At 31.5% G+C, this 20,334-nt stretch overlaps 2 protein-coding genes across 3 annotated transcripts; one reads left to right on the plus strand and one right to left on the minus strand.

Moving 5' to 3' along the window:
* The first annotated feature begins 4,688 nt into the window (after positions 1-4,688).
* On the plus strand, positions 4,689-12,985 carry LOC137822634 (respiratory burst oxidase homolog protein E). Of its 2 annotated transcripts, none has more exons than XM_068627553.1 (14): positions 4,689-5,640; positions 5,840-5,999; positions 6,840-6,888; positions 8,072-8,185; positions 8,762-9,184; positions 9,308-9,691; positions 9,766-9,861; positions 9,994-10,109; positions 10,204-10,377; positions 10,589-10,748; positions 10,837-11,037; positions 11,165-11,293; positions 11,422-11,500; positions 12,509-12,985. In XM_068627553.1, the coding sequence occupies exons 1-14, from the start codon at positions 5,055-5,057 to the stop codon at positions 12,616-12,618; spliced, it is 2,781 nt and encodes a 926-aa protein (XP_068483654.1). In that variant the 5' UTR covers positions 4,689-5,054; the 3' UTR covers positions 12,619-12,985. The 2 variants fall into 2 exon arrangements, with proteins under 2 accessions (XP_068483654.1, XP_068483656.1); XM_068627555.1 differs by having other exon boundaries at positions 11,422-11,496; positions 12,509-12,783.
* A 3,588-nt stretch (positions 12,986-16,573) lies between these two features.
* LOC137822028 (pectinesterase inhibitor 3-like) lies at positions 16,574-17,619 on the minus strand. Its single transcript, XM_068626908.1, has one exon. It carries the CDS (start codon positions 17,391-17,393, stop codon positions 16,767-16,769), a length of 627 nt encoding a protein of 208 aa, XP_068483009.1. The 5' UTR covers positions 17,394-17,619; the 3' UTR covers positions 16,574-16,766.
* Positions 17,620-20,334: the final 2,715 nt, after the last annotated feature.

Raw genomic sequence — 20,334 nt, forward strand, 5'->3', positions numbered from 1 at the left:
TGTCCTTACTTAATTTAAAGGGTCCGAGTAAAAATATTTTTTGGATTTTTTTTTTTGAGAATATTTTTCTAGATTTAAATTTTTAGAAATTTTTTAATTTTGGAATTCCTTTTCCAAAATACGTTTTTAGAGTTTGTTGTTTGGAATTCTTTTTGGAACATATTTTTTATATTTCAGAAAACTTTTTCAGAATGAGATTTTTTATTTTTTTTGAATTCTATTTCAAAATTTGTGATTGAAATCACTTCTTATCTTCAAATTCCTCTGTATCCTATAGCTAGATTGTAAATTCATTAAACATAACTTTATCAATTTTTTTATTTTTCAGATAGTAATTGTATATAAATAAATAAGTAATATCAAGGATACTGTTTTTTTATCACTAATAAAATAATAAATTAATGAGAATATTTAAAGAATATTTCAATTCTTATAAAAAAAACTATTGAAAGTAGTCCATTAAAATATTTAATCTCATAGCATATATTCCTCATCTGGATCCACATGATCCAAATAAACATCATTCTAAGAAATGAAACAGTTCCAAAGAAAATACTACCATAAGCAAGGCATAAACTCCAGCCATAGTTATACAAAGAAATGAGCATCCACTAAGTCAAAAGAAATGAGAGAACACATAGTAGAATTATTTAGAATTTTTTTACAACTAGCTTTGACAATGATTAACTCTTATATATTGATTTGTTATTATCCATAAACTCTATTGTATCTTTCACCCTATATTATCTTTTTGACCTCACTAGCTGAATTTAGGTGTGTGCTCGAATTTTTAGGATATTAGTGTATTAGACTTTCCTTCACTCATTTTCCTTGTTTTTCGCAAAATAGTAACCAAAACTTTTTCCAATCATCAAGGGTAGCCTTTTAACACTTTTAAAATGTTCCACAAAGAAAAAGAAAAAAAATTAGTTTTCTTGTGGTAAAACTAAACTTATAAGAAACCATGTAACACTAGTACAAAAAAAGCTTAATCATGACTACGAATAACGACACTTGATAGAAATCCGTCGTAATTAAAAGCTTGATAGCATTTTCGTGAATAATTTGAATTTTCGATGCTTTATAACAACGGTTGTACTTATAACCGTCGTTAATAAATCGCATTGAGAAATAACATTCTCCCACTTAATTGTCGTTATAAATGATTTTTTTTTGTGAAAAATAACGACGGTTACCTACTTAACCGTCGTTATAAAGGTGAATAAAAATGAAAATTTGCCCAGTTCGCGCTCTCGCACTCATTCTTCTTCTCCAGCCCGCACCCTCACTTCTTCTTCTCCATCCAACGCTCTATTTGCATTGTCGCCTGATCCTTCCTCTCCTCCGCGATAGCGTGCTCCACTCCTCTCCTTTGTGCCACTGAGCTCTAAAAAACGAGGTAATGAGTCGTGTAGCCAATATCTGAAGGGGATTAGGGGGGACCAAAATTCCTAAAATCTATTATTTACTATTTATTATTATTATTTTTAAGTATTATTTAGGTATTTTAAGTTTTTAGTTCTCATATTTTCACTTCTCAGAAAATTCTAAAATTTTGCATGACGTTTCCTAGTATAAATTAGATATTTATCAAACCATTATGATTTTATTACATTCACAAATTTATTACTCATATATTACATAATGTTATGTGTTCTAACATGAAATCTTATTATTTTCGTGCTTATTCTAGATATAACATGTTGAGTGGGAGGGAAAGTCCAAATGCAAAAAAACTCACTTGGATGTACCTTAATATATTTATATAAATTTTTGTAGAATGTTATATGTACTAATTTATTGTATGTAGACTTTCATATTTAAATTATGATATTACATGCATTATTGTTTTGAAAATTTAATATTTTATATAAGATTAAAGTATATATATAATAATAAAATATTTAAAAAACATTTATAATGATTGTTCCATTTGAGAACAGTCTTTAAAAGGCATTTATAACGACAATTCAAGTGAGAACCGTCTTTAAAAACGACAGTTTTTTACACTGTCGTTAATGTAGTTTTATAACAACGGTTCTAGAATGGTCGTTATAAACAACTGATTTACAATGACATCCAAAATAATGACGATTCCTAAATCGTATTTATATTGCTCATTTTTAATCGTTGTTAAAGCACTATATCGTAGTGTAAACTTCTCATATGAGTCTTGATAAAGGAAGAGCATTATTTCCACAATATAGTAAATTTCAATGTCTTGTTAATTTCTCATGAGCTTGAAAATACTTCTAAGAGATAAGCACATAATGCATTCAAACACAAAACTATGGAGAAGATAGATGTGTGTTCTTGCGAACCAATCATCTATAACCTACCAACTTTAAAATTTATTGATAGTTAAAACTTTGATAACTAATTAAATATCAATACAAAGAGTTGTTTATAAATTTTATTAATAATAAAAATTATTTTAGATATCAATAATTTAACAAGTATTATCTAATTTTTCAATATATTAACTAATTAAATGATATAGTAGTTCTACCGTAATAAATTTATTAAATAGAAGTGAATTATTGCACACTTTATTTTGTTAGAGATATTTCATCGTTTATTCGATCACTACATTTGTGAAAATTTGTATACATATTAGAATAAATTATTTTACCTTTTATTATTTTATAAAACATATGATTTAAATTTATATTACAACTTATATCCTAATCTGTAAAATTGCATATATTATACTAATTTATAATTTAGTTCCTTTTATTATGTATATAGACTTGTTTTTATCATAGTAGGCATAATAGTATTTTATTAAATTGAAACAAAATATTATTATTATTATTATTATTATATATATATTTGATTTAGATTCTTCTATTTATTTTAAATATTAAAATAAATCATAATAGAAATTTATTTTGTAATGTTATAAAGTGTTGATATATTTATTTAATAATATTATTATTATTTTATTAACACAATTTTAACTGTGTTAAACTATTGAATAAGAAATATTTGTTGCTTTCAGCCCCATGTAAGTTTAACTATTCTAGACTGTTCTAGAATTCACTTTATACATATGTATCTCAAAATCCCGTTTAGGGTTGTTGTAGTACTCTCATTTTGTACTATTTTTCTTTCTTCTTTTTGGCTAAAGTACTACTCAGTGCACTGAATCCATTTCCATCAATCTTTGGTGTGTTACAATCTCACAATTAATTAAAGCAGCAAAAATACATAACATTTTGTTTATTTCCCAAGCAACAATAATCATAATTGAAGACAAAAAAATATAAAATAAAAAGGAAGCTTCTATGGGTGAAAGATTCAGTTTGTATAATTTAATCAATAAAAATTGATTTCAGACGTGGGAGACACTAACAACACAACGAGATTGTTTTATTTTATTTTATTTAACTAATTAATTAAACATCAACTGTGATAATACTCTCTCCAGTTATCACTTGTTTCTTTTTACACAGATAATATTTTTAATTATTTTAATTATTAAAAAACTGACATGGTACGTATGTAATATAATATGGAGTGTATAATTATTTTTTATCTATCGCTTATACTTTCTGAATAAAAACACATTGAAAATATTGTCAAAAGTCTCAAATTTTTGTTTAAGAAAACATTATTAATATTATATCTTGAGGGTTCAATTATGTCACAGATAATATTTAATGTATATTAATATATGATTATTTTAAAATTAATTAGATACAATTAAAAATATACAGTAAGTATAATTTAATATATTTGAACTGATTTTAAGAAAATATATAGTGAACTATAAAAGAGAAAGTTTTCTGAAGTTATTTTGGTTATCATGGAATTATACTAACTATTAATTGGGGAAGCCGAAGGTTAAAATGTATAAAATATTTAATTTTCAAAAAGAATAAAATGAGAAATTAGCCAGCACTTAAAAATATTATAATTTAATGTATAGATATACAAGCATTCTAATTAATGAACATCTAATGGCAAAATAAATGTACACCCTATTGTATGGTTAATTTGACAATATAAGCATAAGGTAGCTTAGATATGCCAATGTCCAATTTAAGAGAAGAATTCACAAAGTTTCTTATATATATTGACCACAATTATATATTCTGCATGACATGTTTGCCCTAGTTTAAAAATTAATCTAATAATTATTTTAAGGGAAAAAAAAGTCAATTGAAGCATAATGAAATCACAGGGACCTATGTAAATTATTTAAAAACTTAATAGCCTCCAACAACTTGAAAGAATATAGTTCAACCTCTGTAACTGGAAAGTGTCATTAGTGTTAGCAAAAGGAGAATATTTTAATTCACATGACACAAGCATATCCCCTCTTAATGACCATTGCTTACGCTAATTTCACTTTGGTTAATCCAATTCTATGACCTCTTCCCTATCCATCTTTCATGAACCAGCCTTCATTGGCCACCAAAATTTAACAACTTCCTCGACTAAAAATAACAAAATTTCATAAGTACAAATTTTATTTTAGAATTATTCAGAATCTAGTCTATTATAACAAGAATTTGTTGAAGTGATTGATCAGATGATTCGCTATCGATGATGTTACACGACTAGAATAATAATATTTTATAATAATATACTTCTTATAGAATTGTGCATTATTGTATATTTGTGATTAAAAATATATATTGAGATTTAAGAATAAATGGAACAGAGATACGATTGTTATTATTGTTGGAAGTAGAAGTACAACTGGATGAAGCAATATATAAAGAAATGTGGGAGAGGTGTGAGGAATTGGTTGGTTTTATTTTAGAGTAAAAAAGAGTAGAGAAATTGAAGATCCCATTTCTCAACTACTCTCTTAGGTGCGGGAAGACCAGATTGGCGTTGAAATCGTGTGCGCAAATTCGTTGAGAGGTGTTTGTCTTGTTTTCCAACCATTTCCTTTCTTTTGTTTTAATACAAACTTCCACGCTCAAACGTGTAAACCAAAAACCATCTACTCAAACATTTTACTTTCTCTCTCTACACAGAGAGAGAGAAGTAACTCGCTTCAAGAATTAAACGAAGAAAACGTATTGCAACTACATTGTTTGATGAGGACGTCGTCGTTCGGGAGATGCAGCAGCAGCGAGTTCCAATTGCCGGAGAGCTTCGCCACCTCGTCGCCGGCAACCGGAGGACGCGCCTACGGCGCAATGATGCCGGTGTTCCTCAACGATCTCCGGAGCAACCACCACAAGGAGCTCGTGGAGATCACGCTGGAGCTCGAAAACGACGCCGTGGTGCTCTGCAACTTGACGCCGGCGGCCGCGTATTCCGCTCCCAATGCTTCTCCGTCGTCGAGCAGCGGAGGAGGTGACGGCGGCGGCGGCGTGGCGCGGAGCCTCTCTATCACGTCGAGGATTCGGAGGAAGTTCCCGTGGCTGCGGTCGTTGTCGTCGGCGTCGGTGGAGAGTGTGGTGGCCGCCGAAGATCCGGTGACGACGGCGCGAAACGCACGGAAGATGAGAGCGAAGCTTGAACGGACGCGGTCGAGCGCGCAGAGAGCTCTGAAAGGTCTGAGATTCATCAGCAAGTCCGGGGAAGCCAGCGAGGAGTTGTGGGGAAAGGTGCAAGAACGGTTCAGCGTGTTGGCCAAGGATGGCTTACTCGCTCGAGAAGATTTCGGTGAATGCATAGGTAATTAAGGATTTATAATTCAAGTTAAATTAACCTTAATTACATTTTTAGTTCGTGAAATAATAGGATGCATGATTGTATATAATTTAAATACTGAGGCCAAGGCATAGTTTAGATCTTGAAGGAAATGCATGAGCGTATTGAGAGATGCAGTTTTAGTAAAATAATTATAAATTTGTGGGAAATTGAATGATGAAAGGAATGGAAGATTCGAAGGAATTTGCAGTGTGTATATACGACGCATTGAGTCGCAGGAAGGAAAGGAGAGTTAGTAGCATAAACAGAGAAGAGTTGCACGACTTCTGGTTGCAAATTTCAGACCAGAGTTTTGATGCTCGCCTGCAGATTTTCTTTGACATGTAAGTTTTTCATCATCTTTTCTCTTTGGAATCATTAAGAAACATTGTTTTTCCCTTCACATGCCCAATATTTTCGTGGTTCTCGTCAGCAAAACTAGTTCATAAGATAAACTACCTTTTAATTCATAATTTAACTGTTAACTAGTACACAACTTCTTAACTTGTAAATGTTTGTTTACATAATATATTTTATATTCGATAGTTATTCAAATTATTTTTAAAAATATATGTTTTTTCTTTTAATTTGGTATCATGGACCTGTTAGTTACAGAATTTGATAGCTGGAATAGTAGAGTTAGGGGACAGAAGTTGAAAGAAAACAAGGGTTCTGTTCAACCCAAGACGTGCACCTCTTAAGCTTCTCTAGTTTAAACTGTAGAGACCCAGAGTCTATGCTTCTGTAGACGATACAAACAAAATAATGATATCTTATCTATATGTACTATCATTTTACACCAACTTATTACCTTTCATTTCACTCAATCTTCAAACATCTTGTAGGCAGATTTTTTTCTTTCTTATTTTATGACTTTTCTATAATTCTAACATAATGTTCATTTTTTTATTCATACTCACTAATCACTTTTTTTACTTCTGAATTTAATAGAAAATAGTAAATTATTTAGAGTGATTTTGGTATCGACTTGAAATTAAATTATGAGATATTAATCTTCATATAAAATATATATAGATAATTTCATTTAATAGAAAGTGGCAAGCAGAGCCTTCAATTCGAATAAATAATCATGTATTTAAATATGACAATTCATTATAATTGTTTTTAATCACCAGGTTTGGCACTGTTCTTTAAATGTTAAATTAAAAAGTTATTTATTTCAGGGCAGACATTAACGAGGACGGAAGAATTACCAGAGAGGAAGTACAAGAGGTAAGACTTAAGATGTTTAAGAAATACATTTATCCACTAAACTCTTATTATTTTATCAAGTTTCACCATCATTTGTAAAATTAATCTTTAATCAAGACTAATTTCTTAAATCACACCTAATGTTAGTTTAGCAACAACTTCTTAGAAAAATTGTTTCTCCTATAGAAAATTTATTATTTTATAAAAAAAATATGCTTACATGAGATATATTTAAAATGATATTGAAAAAATGAATGGGAGATAAAATAAAATAAAATTGGACATTAAAAATAAGGATTTTCCAAAATTCGCTTCAATTTTTTAATTAGGTTTGTGTTGCTTATTATCATTATTAGTTTATTCCTCGTTGAAACGAGAAACTCTATATATCTGTGACCTTAAGGTTAAGCATTATACGCTTTAAGCAATAGATTTAAGAGAAAAACTGTACGAAAAATGCTAATGATAATAAAGAACCATAGGTTAAACTTCAAGCTCATTTAAATACAGAGTTTGATCTGACATTTGTATGGCTAAATTTGACCCATATATAGAATTTTTATTCTATATGTAGCTTGAAAATTATATCTAGTCATCAGTATCTTTTTTACTAACTCTTAAATAAATAAATAAAAAAAAAAATATAGACAAAATAAAATGGATCCTCTAGAATTTTATTCCATATGTAATTTTGAAAATGACTTTAAATCATCTTTTTTATGTTTGGATTAAAAAATAAAATTGATTTTTTATAAATTAATCTTAATTTATGTATAAGTTAAAATTATTATTTTTTAAATTGTATAAAATATTTTTTATAAATTGATTTATATATAAAATGATTTCATTTTATGTATAAATTAGTTTTAATCAGTGAAAAGGTTAATTTTTAAAAAAAATATTTTATGTGGTTAAAAAAAACATGTCGTATAAATTAACAGAATTTATTATCCTATTAAAATAACTTCATGAATGTAGAAAGAGTAAACAAAAATATATTAATTTAATGCGGAGAAGCTTGCATTGAATCAAATTTTAAAATGCATTACGATATATTCATGAATCAAGAAAAAGAGAAAAATAGCGAAAGATATATATTAATTGGATTGTGAGATGGTGTGCGAATTTTTTAAATTACATTACTTATTGCTGACGTGAATATTTTGTCTTGTTCATACGCTTTGTTTATAATCTTCTTCAACAGCTCATAATGCTCAGTGCTTCCGCAAACAAGTTATCAAAGCTAAAGGAACAAGCTGAAGGATACGCCTCGTTAATAATGGAAGAATTAGATCCAGAAAACCTGGGTTATATCGAGGTAAGAGTGCGGAAAAAGACAAAACTATAGCATAAATACCCTCTGTCTTAGACCTGAAAAACTTATAATTGAAATTAAAAACATTTGTTAACATATTATTAAATTTAAATTTATATATTTTTTAAAATTATTTTTAGCATTAATAAGGAGTATTTTTTATGAATTTAATTAAGTTCTTTTAACCTCTTTTATTATTAATATATTCATTATTTTAATTTTAATTAATAGTCAGACTATGTTCTCAATATTTTTCATACAGCACAAAAATCAGCCGGTCAAATGATTTAAAATATTAATACATTCAACTAATTGTTTATTAATTCTAAAAATTCTTATAATTAAAGATATTTTGTAAAAAATAGTTAACGTAAGAGATATTTTAAATCGATTCTTTTACCTAAGTTAGTTCCTCGAATAAGATTGGAGGGAGTAATTTGAAACTTTAAAACAGTTAATTACATTTAAAAAAAAAGTTAAACAGAGCAATATACTGATTCCAGCCATCTAACTTGAGGAGATTATTGAAGTGTTGTGTTACAATTTTTGTTGATCACTAAAATTACTGTCCTTATTCAGCTGTGGCAGCTAGAAATGTTGTTACTAGAGAAAGATAGGTATATGAACTACAGCAGACAACTGAGCAGCGCAAGTGTAAACTGGAGTCAAAATATGACCGAGACAATGCCTAGAAATGATATACAAAGATTGCGCAGGACCCTCCAATGCCTTGCATTAGAGTATTGGAGAAGGGGTTGGATTTTGTTTTTGTGGTTAGTTATCAGTGCTAGCCTCTTTGGCTGGAAATTTTACCAGTATAGAAACAGATCAACTTTCCAAGTCATGAGCTACTGCATACCAATAGCCAAGGGTGCTGCGGAAACACTCAAGTTCAACATGGCTCTCATCCTCTTACCAGTTTGCCGAAACACTCTCACATGGCTTCGTTCCACCGGAGCCAGAAAGTTTGTGCCCTTCGATGACAACATTAATTTCCACAAGGTAAGACGGCTGTCAACTCGGGATATTTTTATAATTATAATGCTAGTCGTGTAGGCTGAACATTTAAATGAAGCTCATACAAATTGCTTGAGAATTTGATTTTGTCCCCGTCCTTTTCTACAGATGATTGCATTCGCCATAGCTGTTGCAGTCGCCATTCATGCCGGCAATCATCTGGCGTGTGATTTCCCCCTTCTCGTAAACTCATCTCCGGAAAAATTTTCACTTATATCTTCAGATTTCAATAACAAAAGACCCACTTATAAATCACTTCTGACCGGTGTAGAAGGCGTAACTGGAATCTCAATGGTTATTCTCATGGTCATCTCTTTCACTCTAGCAACTCACCACTTCCGGAGAAACGCACTGAGGCTTCCTTCACCCTTTAACAGATTGACAGGCTTCAACGCATTTTGGTACTCACACCACCTTTTTGCTCTGGTCTACGTTCTGCTACTCGTCCATGGACAATTCTTGTATTTGACCCATAGCTGGTACCAGAAAACGGTAAGAATTTCAAATGCTATAAACAATAACCATGGGGATAAGTTGAAAGTAATTTTGTTTCCTTTTTATTCCAGACATGGTTCTATATCTCTGTTCCTCTGTTGCTATACATAGCAGAGCGTACTCTACGCACTCGAAGATCAGCACATTATATGGTGAAAATTCTGAAGGTAATCATCCAAATAATTGAAACTCTATCTACTTTTCCATCTCCCACTAAGCTTAGCATAAGGATCTATACAGATATAACATGAGAAAAACTTGTTTTTTCCGGTACATATTTCTTAACATTGATCTGGCAGGTTTCGGGGCTACCAGGAAATGTCTTCAGCTTAATCATGTCTAAGCCTAATGGATTCAAGTACAAAAGCGGACAGTACATATTTTTACAATGTCCAAAAATCTCTCCCTTTGAGTGGTATTGTTCTAGTTCTCGGGTCTATTGTAAAAGTTATAGACATGAGTACATGTGCAAATTCAAATTAAATATCTCGTCTTGAAATACATTTTAGGCACCCGTTTTCCATCACCTCAGCTCCTGGAGATGAGTACCTAAGTGTTCACATCCGGACAGTGGGAGACTGGACCCAAGAACTTAAGCTTCTCCTAACAAAAGAAGATGACAATTTGCCTACGGTTAAACGTGGTGCGACGTTTGGTGAACTAATACAACTGGATCAAAGAGGGTAAGTAAAGGCCAGATTTTTTTTCATAAATAGAAGGATAAAATGTCTTTAAAGTTTTGATCAAAAGTTGTTTTGGTAACTATATTTTGAAACCAGCCATTTTGGTCCTCCTATTTTTTTGGAGCGTGGTGAATTTAGTTCCTGGTCAACTTATTCTATTCGAAATTTCAGTATCATAAATTGTTATATAAAGTAGAGATTTGTTTCACAGACAACCGAGGCTGCTTGTTGATGGCCCTTATGGAGCTCCAGCACAAGACTACCAGCGCTTTGATGTACTACTCCTCATAGGGTTAGGAATTGGAGCAACTCCTTTCATTAGCATTCTCAGAGATCTTCTCAATAACACCAAAACAATGGATGAAGCCGGGGTAAAGTGCAAAATCTGGCTCCCTTTTCAGAAAATATAATTATTCCACTTCCATCTTCAGTTATCAATTTTTATAAGGTGATGTGCAGGAGCCATCAAACACAGAAACAAGTCAAGCAACCAGATCAGATGAGAGCTCCAATAGTTTTACATCGTCAAACTTAACACCAGGAGGAAATAAGAGAGCACGAAGGACTACCAATGCTTATTTCTACTGGGTTACTAGGGAGCCTGGATCTTTTGAATGGTTTAAAGGAGTAATGGACGAAGTTGCAGAAATGGACCACAAAGTAAAACTAATAATATATATATGGTGTTCATAAATAACTCTCGACTCTACTTATAAATAGTTTTCTGATATACTAACTCTCCTTTGTTCTTTTGTTTCTTTTGTTTTTATTTTTTAATCTGATTCAGGGGCAAATTGAGCTCCACAACTATCTTACAAGTGTCTATGAAGAGGGGGATGCGAGATCAACCTTAATCACCATGATCCAAGCACTTAACCATGCCAAACATGGTGTTGACATCCTATCAGGCACTCGAGTAAGATCTTCAATACCTGGAGTTGTGAACACAAAATGAACAATGTTCATTGTTTGTGCTTATTGTGATGATTACACACCTAAACATTATAACGTGACCATTTTCCTTTTGTTGTTTTTCAATGGCAGGTAAGGACACACTTTGCTAGGCCCAATTGGAAAGAGGTTTTCAACAAGATTGCCTCTAAACATCCGTTTTCTACAGTAGGTAAATTGCTAGCTACAAAGTGCAGAACCGTTTTCTAAGAGAGGATATTGAATTTTCCTTCTTTTTTCCTGCAATATTGGGACACCAATTATAAATTGCCAATGCTATGCATCACATGAAGTCAGGCCCTAGGCCTTCTCCTACCATCCACAAAACACTACAAATATGCTTAGGAGTAAAGGACACAGATAAAAATTAAGATAAAGGGGCTGTAGTAACCGGTTGAAACTATGAATAATACTATAGTACTAAAGCATGTGCTCATCATTTACATGAAACTATAGATCCAGTTGTTCAATGCAACTATGAAGTAATTCTTCAATAATTTAAATTATTTACACTTATAAAATTATGACTTAGTTTAAAGTATCTTACTAATAATGCAAATCTTAACAATTTAATTTTGAGTGAGATAGAAGTTATACTGATAAAACTGATCCCTCTACATAAAAATGAAAACCAAAGTAGTGAAAATGTAAGGCAAATTAACCGTTCCCTCCTTAAAAAAACTGTTATTGGGAAAGTTAAAGAAGTATTCTAGTTAATTAAGTCAAAAAAAAATTTATCAACAATGATAAGAAGATTAAAACCTATGACCTGAGATAACAATTATTTAACAACTATAATATAATAATACAAATAAATGATTGATAAATTAAATAAAATTTTCATCTGGTTACCATTACTTTATTCACAAATTCTTTATTATTAGGTCTACTCATATGAGTTAATTAAGTCAACTAATAATAATATATTAATTAACCATTGTTCAATATGATTAAATAGTTAAGCAGGTAGATAATCCTAAAATAACATTAGTAGAAATTTAAAACAGAAACAGCTGAGTTGCAAACCATCCCTCTCTGCATACGGAGCACATGCATGCAGGCTAAGCAGTGAGGTTTTTGGAACACTTTTGTATTGATGTATTCAGTTATAAAGCTTGATCCATATTTGTTAGTTGCCAATATTAGAAAATTTTAACAAAGCAAATGTATAAACTTGCAGGGGTGTTCTATTGCGGGATGCCAGTATTGGCAAAGGAGCTAAAGAAGCTATCACTTGAACTGAGCCACAGAACAACTACACGCTTCGAGTTTCACAAGGAGTACTTCTGATATAGGAAATGAAAATCTAAACAACTTTTACTTATTCTTTTGTATTTACCAATTAGATTATTCAAAAGGGAAATTAAGAAATGTGTAGGCCGTAGTAGGAAGGAAGCAACATGTAATTATAGTATATTTGATACAAAAATACGGTACAGTAAAAAATCCAATAACAGAGGAAAGTATAGAAAGGCGAACACATGATCTGAAAACTGGTAACAGTGGAACTGTGGAATCATCCAGTAAACTCTATGAGCAACCTATAGCAAAAAAGTGCATACACGATACAAATCCTGCACATTTCCACTTCTTCACCTTAATCCTCTCACTAATTGCTTTTTCTTTTTGTAAATTCTAAAGACTAGTTAATATCTGTAAAGACTTTAAGTTTTACATTATGATCCAATCCTATAAAATTGTTCTAAGGAATAAATTCAAAGTGTCTAATGACAAACCAAGAACAATAATTATTAAATGAGTTTAAGTCTAATTTATTCTTGTAAAATCAACTTAGTAAGATGAGATTTGTCCTCCTCACTTATATACTATAAATTAGTTTTATCAGTCGATATGAAATCTCCAACACACCAATCACATTGACGATATTGAGTGTTGAAATCGAGAGGACTGATATGAATGAATTATTCTCATTACTAAGTTGAAAAGTCACTTAGACAGTTTCACCAAACGATTCATGTCTTAGTAGACATTAAGAGACTAGATAGTTTATTGAGACCATCTACCACATATGATAGAAATTGCATATCAAAGATCGAAGGGTCTAGCAAAATCAAGCAGACTAAGAATCTTTAAACAAAATTTCACTAAGTCAATCTTCACAAATTTACACATTGGTTCAACATAAATATTCTAAGTGATAGTTGCTTTTTGTCACTAAGCCCATTACAGGCTTAATCATCAATCATTTGGATCAAATCCAAGCACTGAAAGAACTTGTTGTTTGACAAAACTTTTGTAATCACATCGGAGGAATTATGATCTGTTGAGACCTTCATTACCTTCCCAAATCCTCATGCAATCTCCCCTCTTACAAAATGCAGTTCCACGACAATGTGTTTAATTCTTTCATGATAGACTTGGTTCTTGGACATGTGTATTGCATTATTATTCTCACATACTATAGTCACAAGTTGTACATAAAATAAAAGAATTTATTAAGTCTTCTTTGTGTCAACACAGGACCTGTAGTCGACATGCTAATCAATATCGTTTGACTTTAATGGTGTCGTACTTGTAAATACATTAGTCATTGCAATACACAACATTTCTTTTATATTTATATTTTGGCTTATCACAAGGTTGCACATTTATGTTAGTAATATTTGTGTTATTGTTATATGCTTAGTGTTTGGTAGATAAATTCTCTTTCAAAATTTATGCTTTTTAGTATAGTTTTAATGAAGGTATACACTACAAGAAAATCATTAAATAGAAACCAATTTTAAAGACAAAAAATAACTAGTTGTTATATTGACTAAATTAGATACTATTTTAGAGACTAAAAATATTATTATATCTAAATTAGTTTTTATAATTGATAAATATTTTAAATTAGTATTTACTTAGCTACCAAAGTACAATTAAGTACAATCATTGTCATCATCCATGTTCATCAAAAGGTGAGAATAAAGACTTTGGCCGCCAAATGTGGAATGTTGGTGAGAGGAGTCATCTGGGTCCAATTCGATGTGATTGGGTTTCGAAAGACTATAGTCAAAGTGCTTTCTTTTCAATGGTATTGTGACGGTCTGTTCTGAGTCAATAACAACAACACTAACAGTTTTCTCTTTGTTCAAGATGCCTTTCGTATGACGAGTCATCTTAGTTCCGCTCAGTGACATTGTGTTTTCTGAAATGGGATAAAACAATGAGTATCAATAAAAGAGTATAGTGTGAGAGTTATAAGTATGATGAGACCGTTGTAGACTTTAAGATTAGTGGGTCGGGATTCGAGTCTTAGAAGAATAGAGGTTTCAAACATAGTGTCCAAATCATCAAGTTAGTTTCAAGACCAATCTCTAGGATGTGCCTCAAAACCAATTATGTTTTAAGTTTATCAACCCCATTGGCTTATGTTTGAGGCTGGGGGTTGTGAGATCATAGTTCGAACACAATCATAGTATGAAAATGATCCTAACACCGATCTCTGAAAATAAAAATAAAAAATCCCCTTTACTTCTCTATTAGGGACAGTGATTGCGGAAATAGACTGGATATGCAGGATTGTGATCAATTTGGAAATATAACTAGAAACGATATCAGATACAAGGAGAAAGAATGAGAACATTACTCAATATAAGAAAAAGAAAGAGGTTTAATCAAGAGACAACAACAACTCGACTGGAAACCACTACTTCTAACTAAACTAAATGCTCTAATTGGACAATCTCTCTTTATTTACTTGAACATTTAACAACTTTGTCTTTATATAGATTTTCATAGAGATGATTATCATTGTGTAATCTATAGGTAAGTTTTCATATAGATAATTATCATGGGAAATAATCTTTATGCGTTTGATAATGTTATCCTTCAAAATTTTGCACAAATATATCTACGGCTTCGTGTTGTAAATAGAGATAATTCTTTGTAAATAAATATAATGCACGCATAGACACTCATATAACTTAGATTACATATTTATTACTGATAATTTAATTGAAAATAAAATTGTATAATAGGATAAAGATAACATTAAAAGGTTCTTATATATGTGACGTAGTCTATTAAACATAACAAGAGTTAGAGGACTCATAAATATATAAAAAAATATTAATTCAATTATTTAATTATATTTATAAGCATCAAAACTTTTTTACTTAAAAAGATATTTAGTACTAAGATAAATTAGGTCTTAACAACCAACACTCCTACCTTTCCAGGCACAACCACTATCATATGATATGCTCCACTCAACCCACATGGGCTATGATGCTCAAAACCTTCCTCTATTTTGTTTATGAAAAAGTATATATATATATATATATATGAGTTATTTTCTTTACTTCTCTAAGAACATGCTAATATATATTTGCTTTGAAAGCTCATACTTTATTAATATCTTACGTGTTTTGATTAATATATTATTTTTATAATGTTATATATCATACGTTCTAAGTGGGATGTTTTTATCTAATATATTTCAAAAAAATGTTTATTTTACATCTAACTACAATTCAATAAATATTAATACTTTAATTATTTATAAAAATTTATAAATTTTTTAGTTTAAAAAAAAATCTAACATTTTATATTTTCTTAATATTTTTATTAAAAAAATTAATTATTTTTATTACAAATATTAATATTTATTATATTATTGAGTGAAACAGTTAAAATATCATAACCCAACCCAATATAATTTTCAGAAAACTACGGTAGACAAACACAGTGTCAATAAAAATATGGATTTCGATGATGCTCTGAGCTACAAATAGTCTTAACCCTATAAAAGGTCTAAAATTCAGTTTCACTTTAATTTCTTTTCAAAAGGATCTTATACTTTTATATAGATTACTCACATGCATTTCTTTTTATATGCCTGCATGAAATGCACTTTGGCTTAATTAATTTTATTAACAAAATATTTTTTTATATTTGAAATATTAATCTTAATTAAATAAAAATTCAATATAATTTTAATCTCTACATTCTAATAAGAGAAATACCAAATCTAAATCCTTCACTATCCAAATAATGAGGAGGACTAAAGTTGCACATCACTTTAAATAAATGTTGAGATAAAAAAAGAAAACCTTTTGAACCTTTTTATAAAGACTATACACTCAAAGACATCACAGTTTCATGAACTACCACACCAAGTAGCTTCACCTCCAACTTTACACTCTCATCTCTCTTTTTTTTTAATTATTTTTATCTGATAAAAGAAAACATTTCTCCCAAAAGATACTACTTTTACATGTGAATTCACCATGGAAAGTGATAAAGATATAACATTATTTTTATTATTATTATTATTATATATAGTAATATACATAATTTTATTTGTAGGAAGAAACACAAAAAAAGAAAAAAGGAGTCACACGGTGCTTTACCTAATAAAATAACTAGACATTACAGTTTCAGGTACTTTACTTGACCTGCTACCTCCATTTCCCATACCTCTTTCTATCCATTCAATTCTTAGAGATGGTGAGGCCTGACCTGGGCCTGGGCCTGGGCCTGTGCATGGGCATGGACTTTCGAGTCCTACTTTGACCGAGCCGATTAATCATATACAGAGCATTGCTGGTGACCTTGGCAACGTCGGTGACCCTGCGTTTGACGTCGGGCCTGGCATTGCCCGAGAAACCGTCGAGGCAAGTGTCGCCATCAGTGAGGGCGGCGCTGACCCACGTCTGTGCGTTGCTCATTTGCCAGCGGAAGGTCTCGGAGCGTAGGTGCTGAAGCTCGTCGAGGCTCCGCCGGAGCTGCTCCACGGAGTCCGAGATCTGCTCGGTGCAGTCGTGCAGCGCGGAGCGCTGCCGCTTGCTCATGGCGGCGGCGCCGCCTTTGGAAAGCGCGTGCAGGAACTTGGAGGTCCGGCGGGTGTGGGCCAGGCTAACCCTGAGCGCGGCCCGGGCCAGGTCGAGGGGCGTATTGGCGGGCCCCGGGTAGTGGGAGAGGGTGCGGACGCAGAGACGCGCGTAGCGCGCGTGGACGCAGGATGATCGGAGTAGATCCTGCGGCTTGCTCTGTGCTGCGGTGGTGAAAAGCGTTGGAGATGTTAAGAAAAAGAAGAGTAGAAGCATTTGGAGTTGCATTGTAGCGAGATCTGGAAGAAGAGAGTGAGTGAAGAAGAGTGAGGTGTGGCAGTGCTGGTGGTTGGGAAATGGGAGAATGATTTTGATTTTGGGGAATTAATAGGGATTTTTGTGTTGTGGTGTTTGTAGCTGTATGGGCGGTGGAATTTGTTGGTATTTATAGCTGTGTTTGTGTTAGGGTGGTGAGAGTATTGCTTTTTAAAACTTGAAATTACAATGACCGTTTTATCATGTACGTGGGGTTCCATTTCTCACCAATTACTACATCCAAACGTTATATTTAAAGTTTGTTCGATTTATAATCTAGTATAAAATTTAAATTAATTTTAATACTTTGATTTTATTAATTTTTGTTATATATTGTTAAGTAGGCCTGTATAAAAAAAAATTACATTAAGAAATTATTAATAAAATGATACGCTTGTAAGAAGTTTTTATAATTACTACTGGAATACTAATGTCCATCATGTCGACATCATCTTTTTACCTCAGTAACTCGATATGTTTTATGAGAATCCATAAAAGATTTAAACACATTATTAGTTAGTAATACATTAAATTACATGAAAAACATGATGAAGATATAATTAGGTTCCTTTTAGGCTTAACATATCTATTTATATTAGCGAGGATCTAAGATAACTACATAAATAAGGAATTTCAAAAACATTTTAAGTATGTTTATTATTGGTTAATTAACTTTAAATATGTAGTATTATATTTATATAAATAAGCAGTTTTTTTAATTTAATTTTTGAACCATTATTCCTTTGATGAAAATATAGATTAAAAAAATCTAAACAATTAATTTTAATTGATTGTTATTGTTAAACTTTAAGTATTTTTTTTAATTGTATATTTGCAAAAGAATCGGAATTAATTGTTTAATATATATATATATATATATACTAAATTAGAAATAAAAATTACAAAAGATTTTGTTAATTTGTTTTTAGTTTTTAAAATTTATGTGATTCCGTTCACATGCTTGCAAGCTTAAATATTATGTAGCGATAAATCACAAGTTTTATATAGATCAATCTACTCCAATTTTCTTTTTTTTATGAACCAAATTAGGTTTGCGCAAACAATCTAAATACTCGAATTCAATTTGTAAGTATCTAAATCTATATTATTTTAAGCTTATTTTAATGTATTTATGTCAAATTCAAATTCATGTTTTTTTTTTTAATAGGATTTGGATCAAATATACAATGGATAAAATTTTGGATTTTAAAATTCTAAAATCATGATGAATTTAAGTTAATTCAACTTGTGAAATGTTAGGTTTAGTTAGACTTAGGTAAGGCTAGATCGCGTTCAGTTGGGTTTAACTCATGCAAGATCGAGCAAGCTTGAGTCCAAGTCGTGCAAGGTTGGCCAAACAAAGCCTATGAGAAATAGAATTGGGCCACACCAAATTCAAGCTACGTTAGTTCAAATCCAAGTCAGGTTGCGTTTAAATCAAATTGGACTAGGTTAAACCTAGGTTGGTCAAGGTCGGGTGGGACCAGTGTCAAGTTAGGTTGGGACAAAACAATGTTATGTTGAATGCATAGGTAATGTTTGGTTAGGTCGAATGCCGGTAAGGTTGAGTCTAAATGAGTTTAAATAAGATTGAGTTGGGTTGAGTCCAAGTATGAACAAATCGGGTTAGGCCGGCCTACTTCGTCCTAAATCAAGATAGGCCCATCTTAGGGCGAGGCAAAGTTGTACTAAGTTTGCAAAGGCCCAAATCGAGCTAGGTTAGCAGGGGCTTAGGTTGGGCCAACATGAATTAGGTTTAGACAAGGCTAAGAAAGCATGTTATCTTGGGTTAGCTTGAGTCCACTTCATGTCAAAACAACACGGGTTCATATCAGGCTTAGTCGACCTAAGTCTACATCTTACCGAGTTAACTAGGGTCCACATTAGGCCAAGTCAGGGACATGCCCACATCAAGTTGAATCGAGTTGATGCTAAGATGGGTCTGGGTCGAACCAAGATGAACCCAAGGTGGGTTAAGTTGAGGAAGACTTCAATTGAACCAAATTAACTTAGGTTTATGTTGGGTTGATTCATGTCAGTCTCAAGTAAAGACGAGTCAACCAGAAATGTCAGACCAAATTGACCCGAGCTCAAGTTAGGTTAAGTCAGCCTAGGTCAAGGTAGGGTCATGTCAACCATAGTCTACATGTGTCCCGTCAAGTTGAGTTAAAATAAGCTCATGTTAAGTTAAACCTTGGTTGGCTGAATCCAAGTGGTGTGAGACGGACCGAATCTTGTGTTAGTACATGTTCATGCGCTAGGTAGAACAAGTTGGTTTAGGTTTTGGTTCTAGTTGATTTATTTTATTTAACATAAAGCTTGATTTATTTGATTTAATCTTAATTGAATTTAGATATGAAATTTTGAAAAATAAAATCCAATTAATACCCTAATTGCAACTCTGAAGTCGGGGGTATAAGGAATCCGAAGAACTAGCCAAAGCGAAAGGGTTGAAAAATAATGAGTGAGTTACGCGTGTTGACAAAAGATGAATGAGGAGGAATTGTTGGTGCTGTACCCTTAAATGATACAGTTTGTTTTATCACAACACTTTCATCAAATTATTTAAAATTATTTGGGAACAGGACATGTGCAATCTCTGCATTCATTATTTCATCGCATTTCATGAATAGCAATTGCCCCACATTAGGTCAAATCGCCACTGCTACTACCTACATATGCACCAAATGTTTTATCAAAAAAAGTTATTTTTTATCCACTTATTCGTAAGTTTCTCATGTGCATTTTAAAGATATTTTTAAACTTCAAAAGTATTTAATTTTAAATACAATAATAATATATAGGTATATCATCTCTACACCAGTGTGTGTTTGTTAGGCTAGAAATAAAAGATAAAGAAAAAAAAATAAAAAAAGGAAATAGAAGAATATGAATAATTAGGTAAATAAAATTG

This window comes from Phaseolus vulgaris, chromosome 9, assembly GCF_000499845.2.
Source record: "Phaseolus vulgaris cultivar G19833 chromosome 9, P. vulgaris v2.0, whole genome shotgun sequence".
Lineage (NCBI taxonomy): Eukaryota > Viridiplantae > Streptophyta > Magnoliopsida > Fabales > Fabaceae > Phaseolus > Phaseolus vulgaris.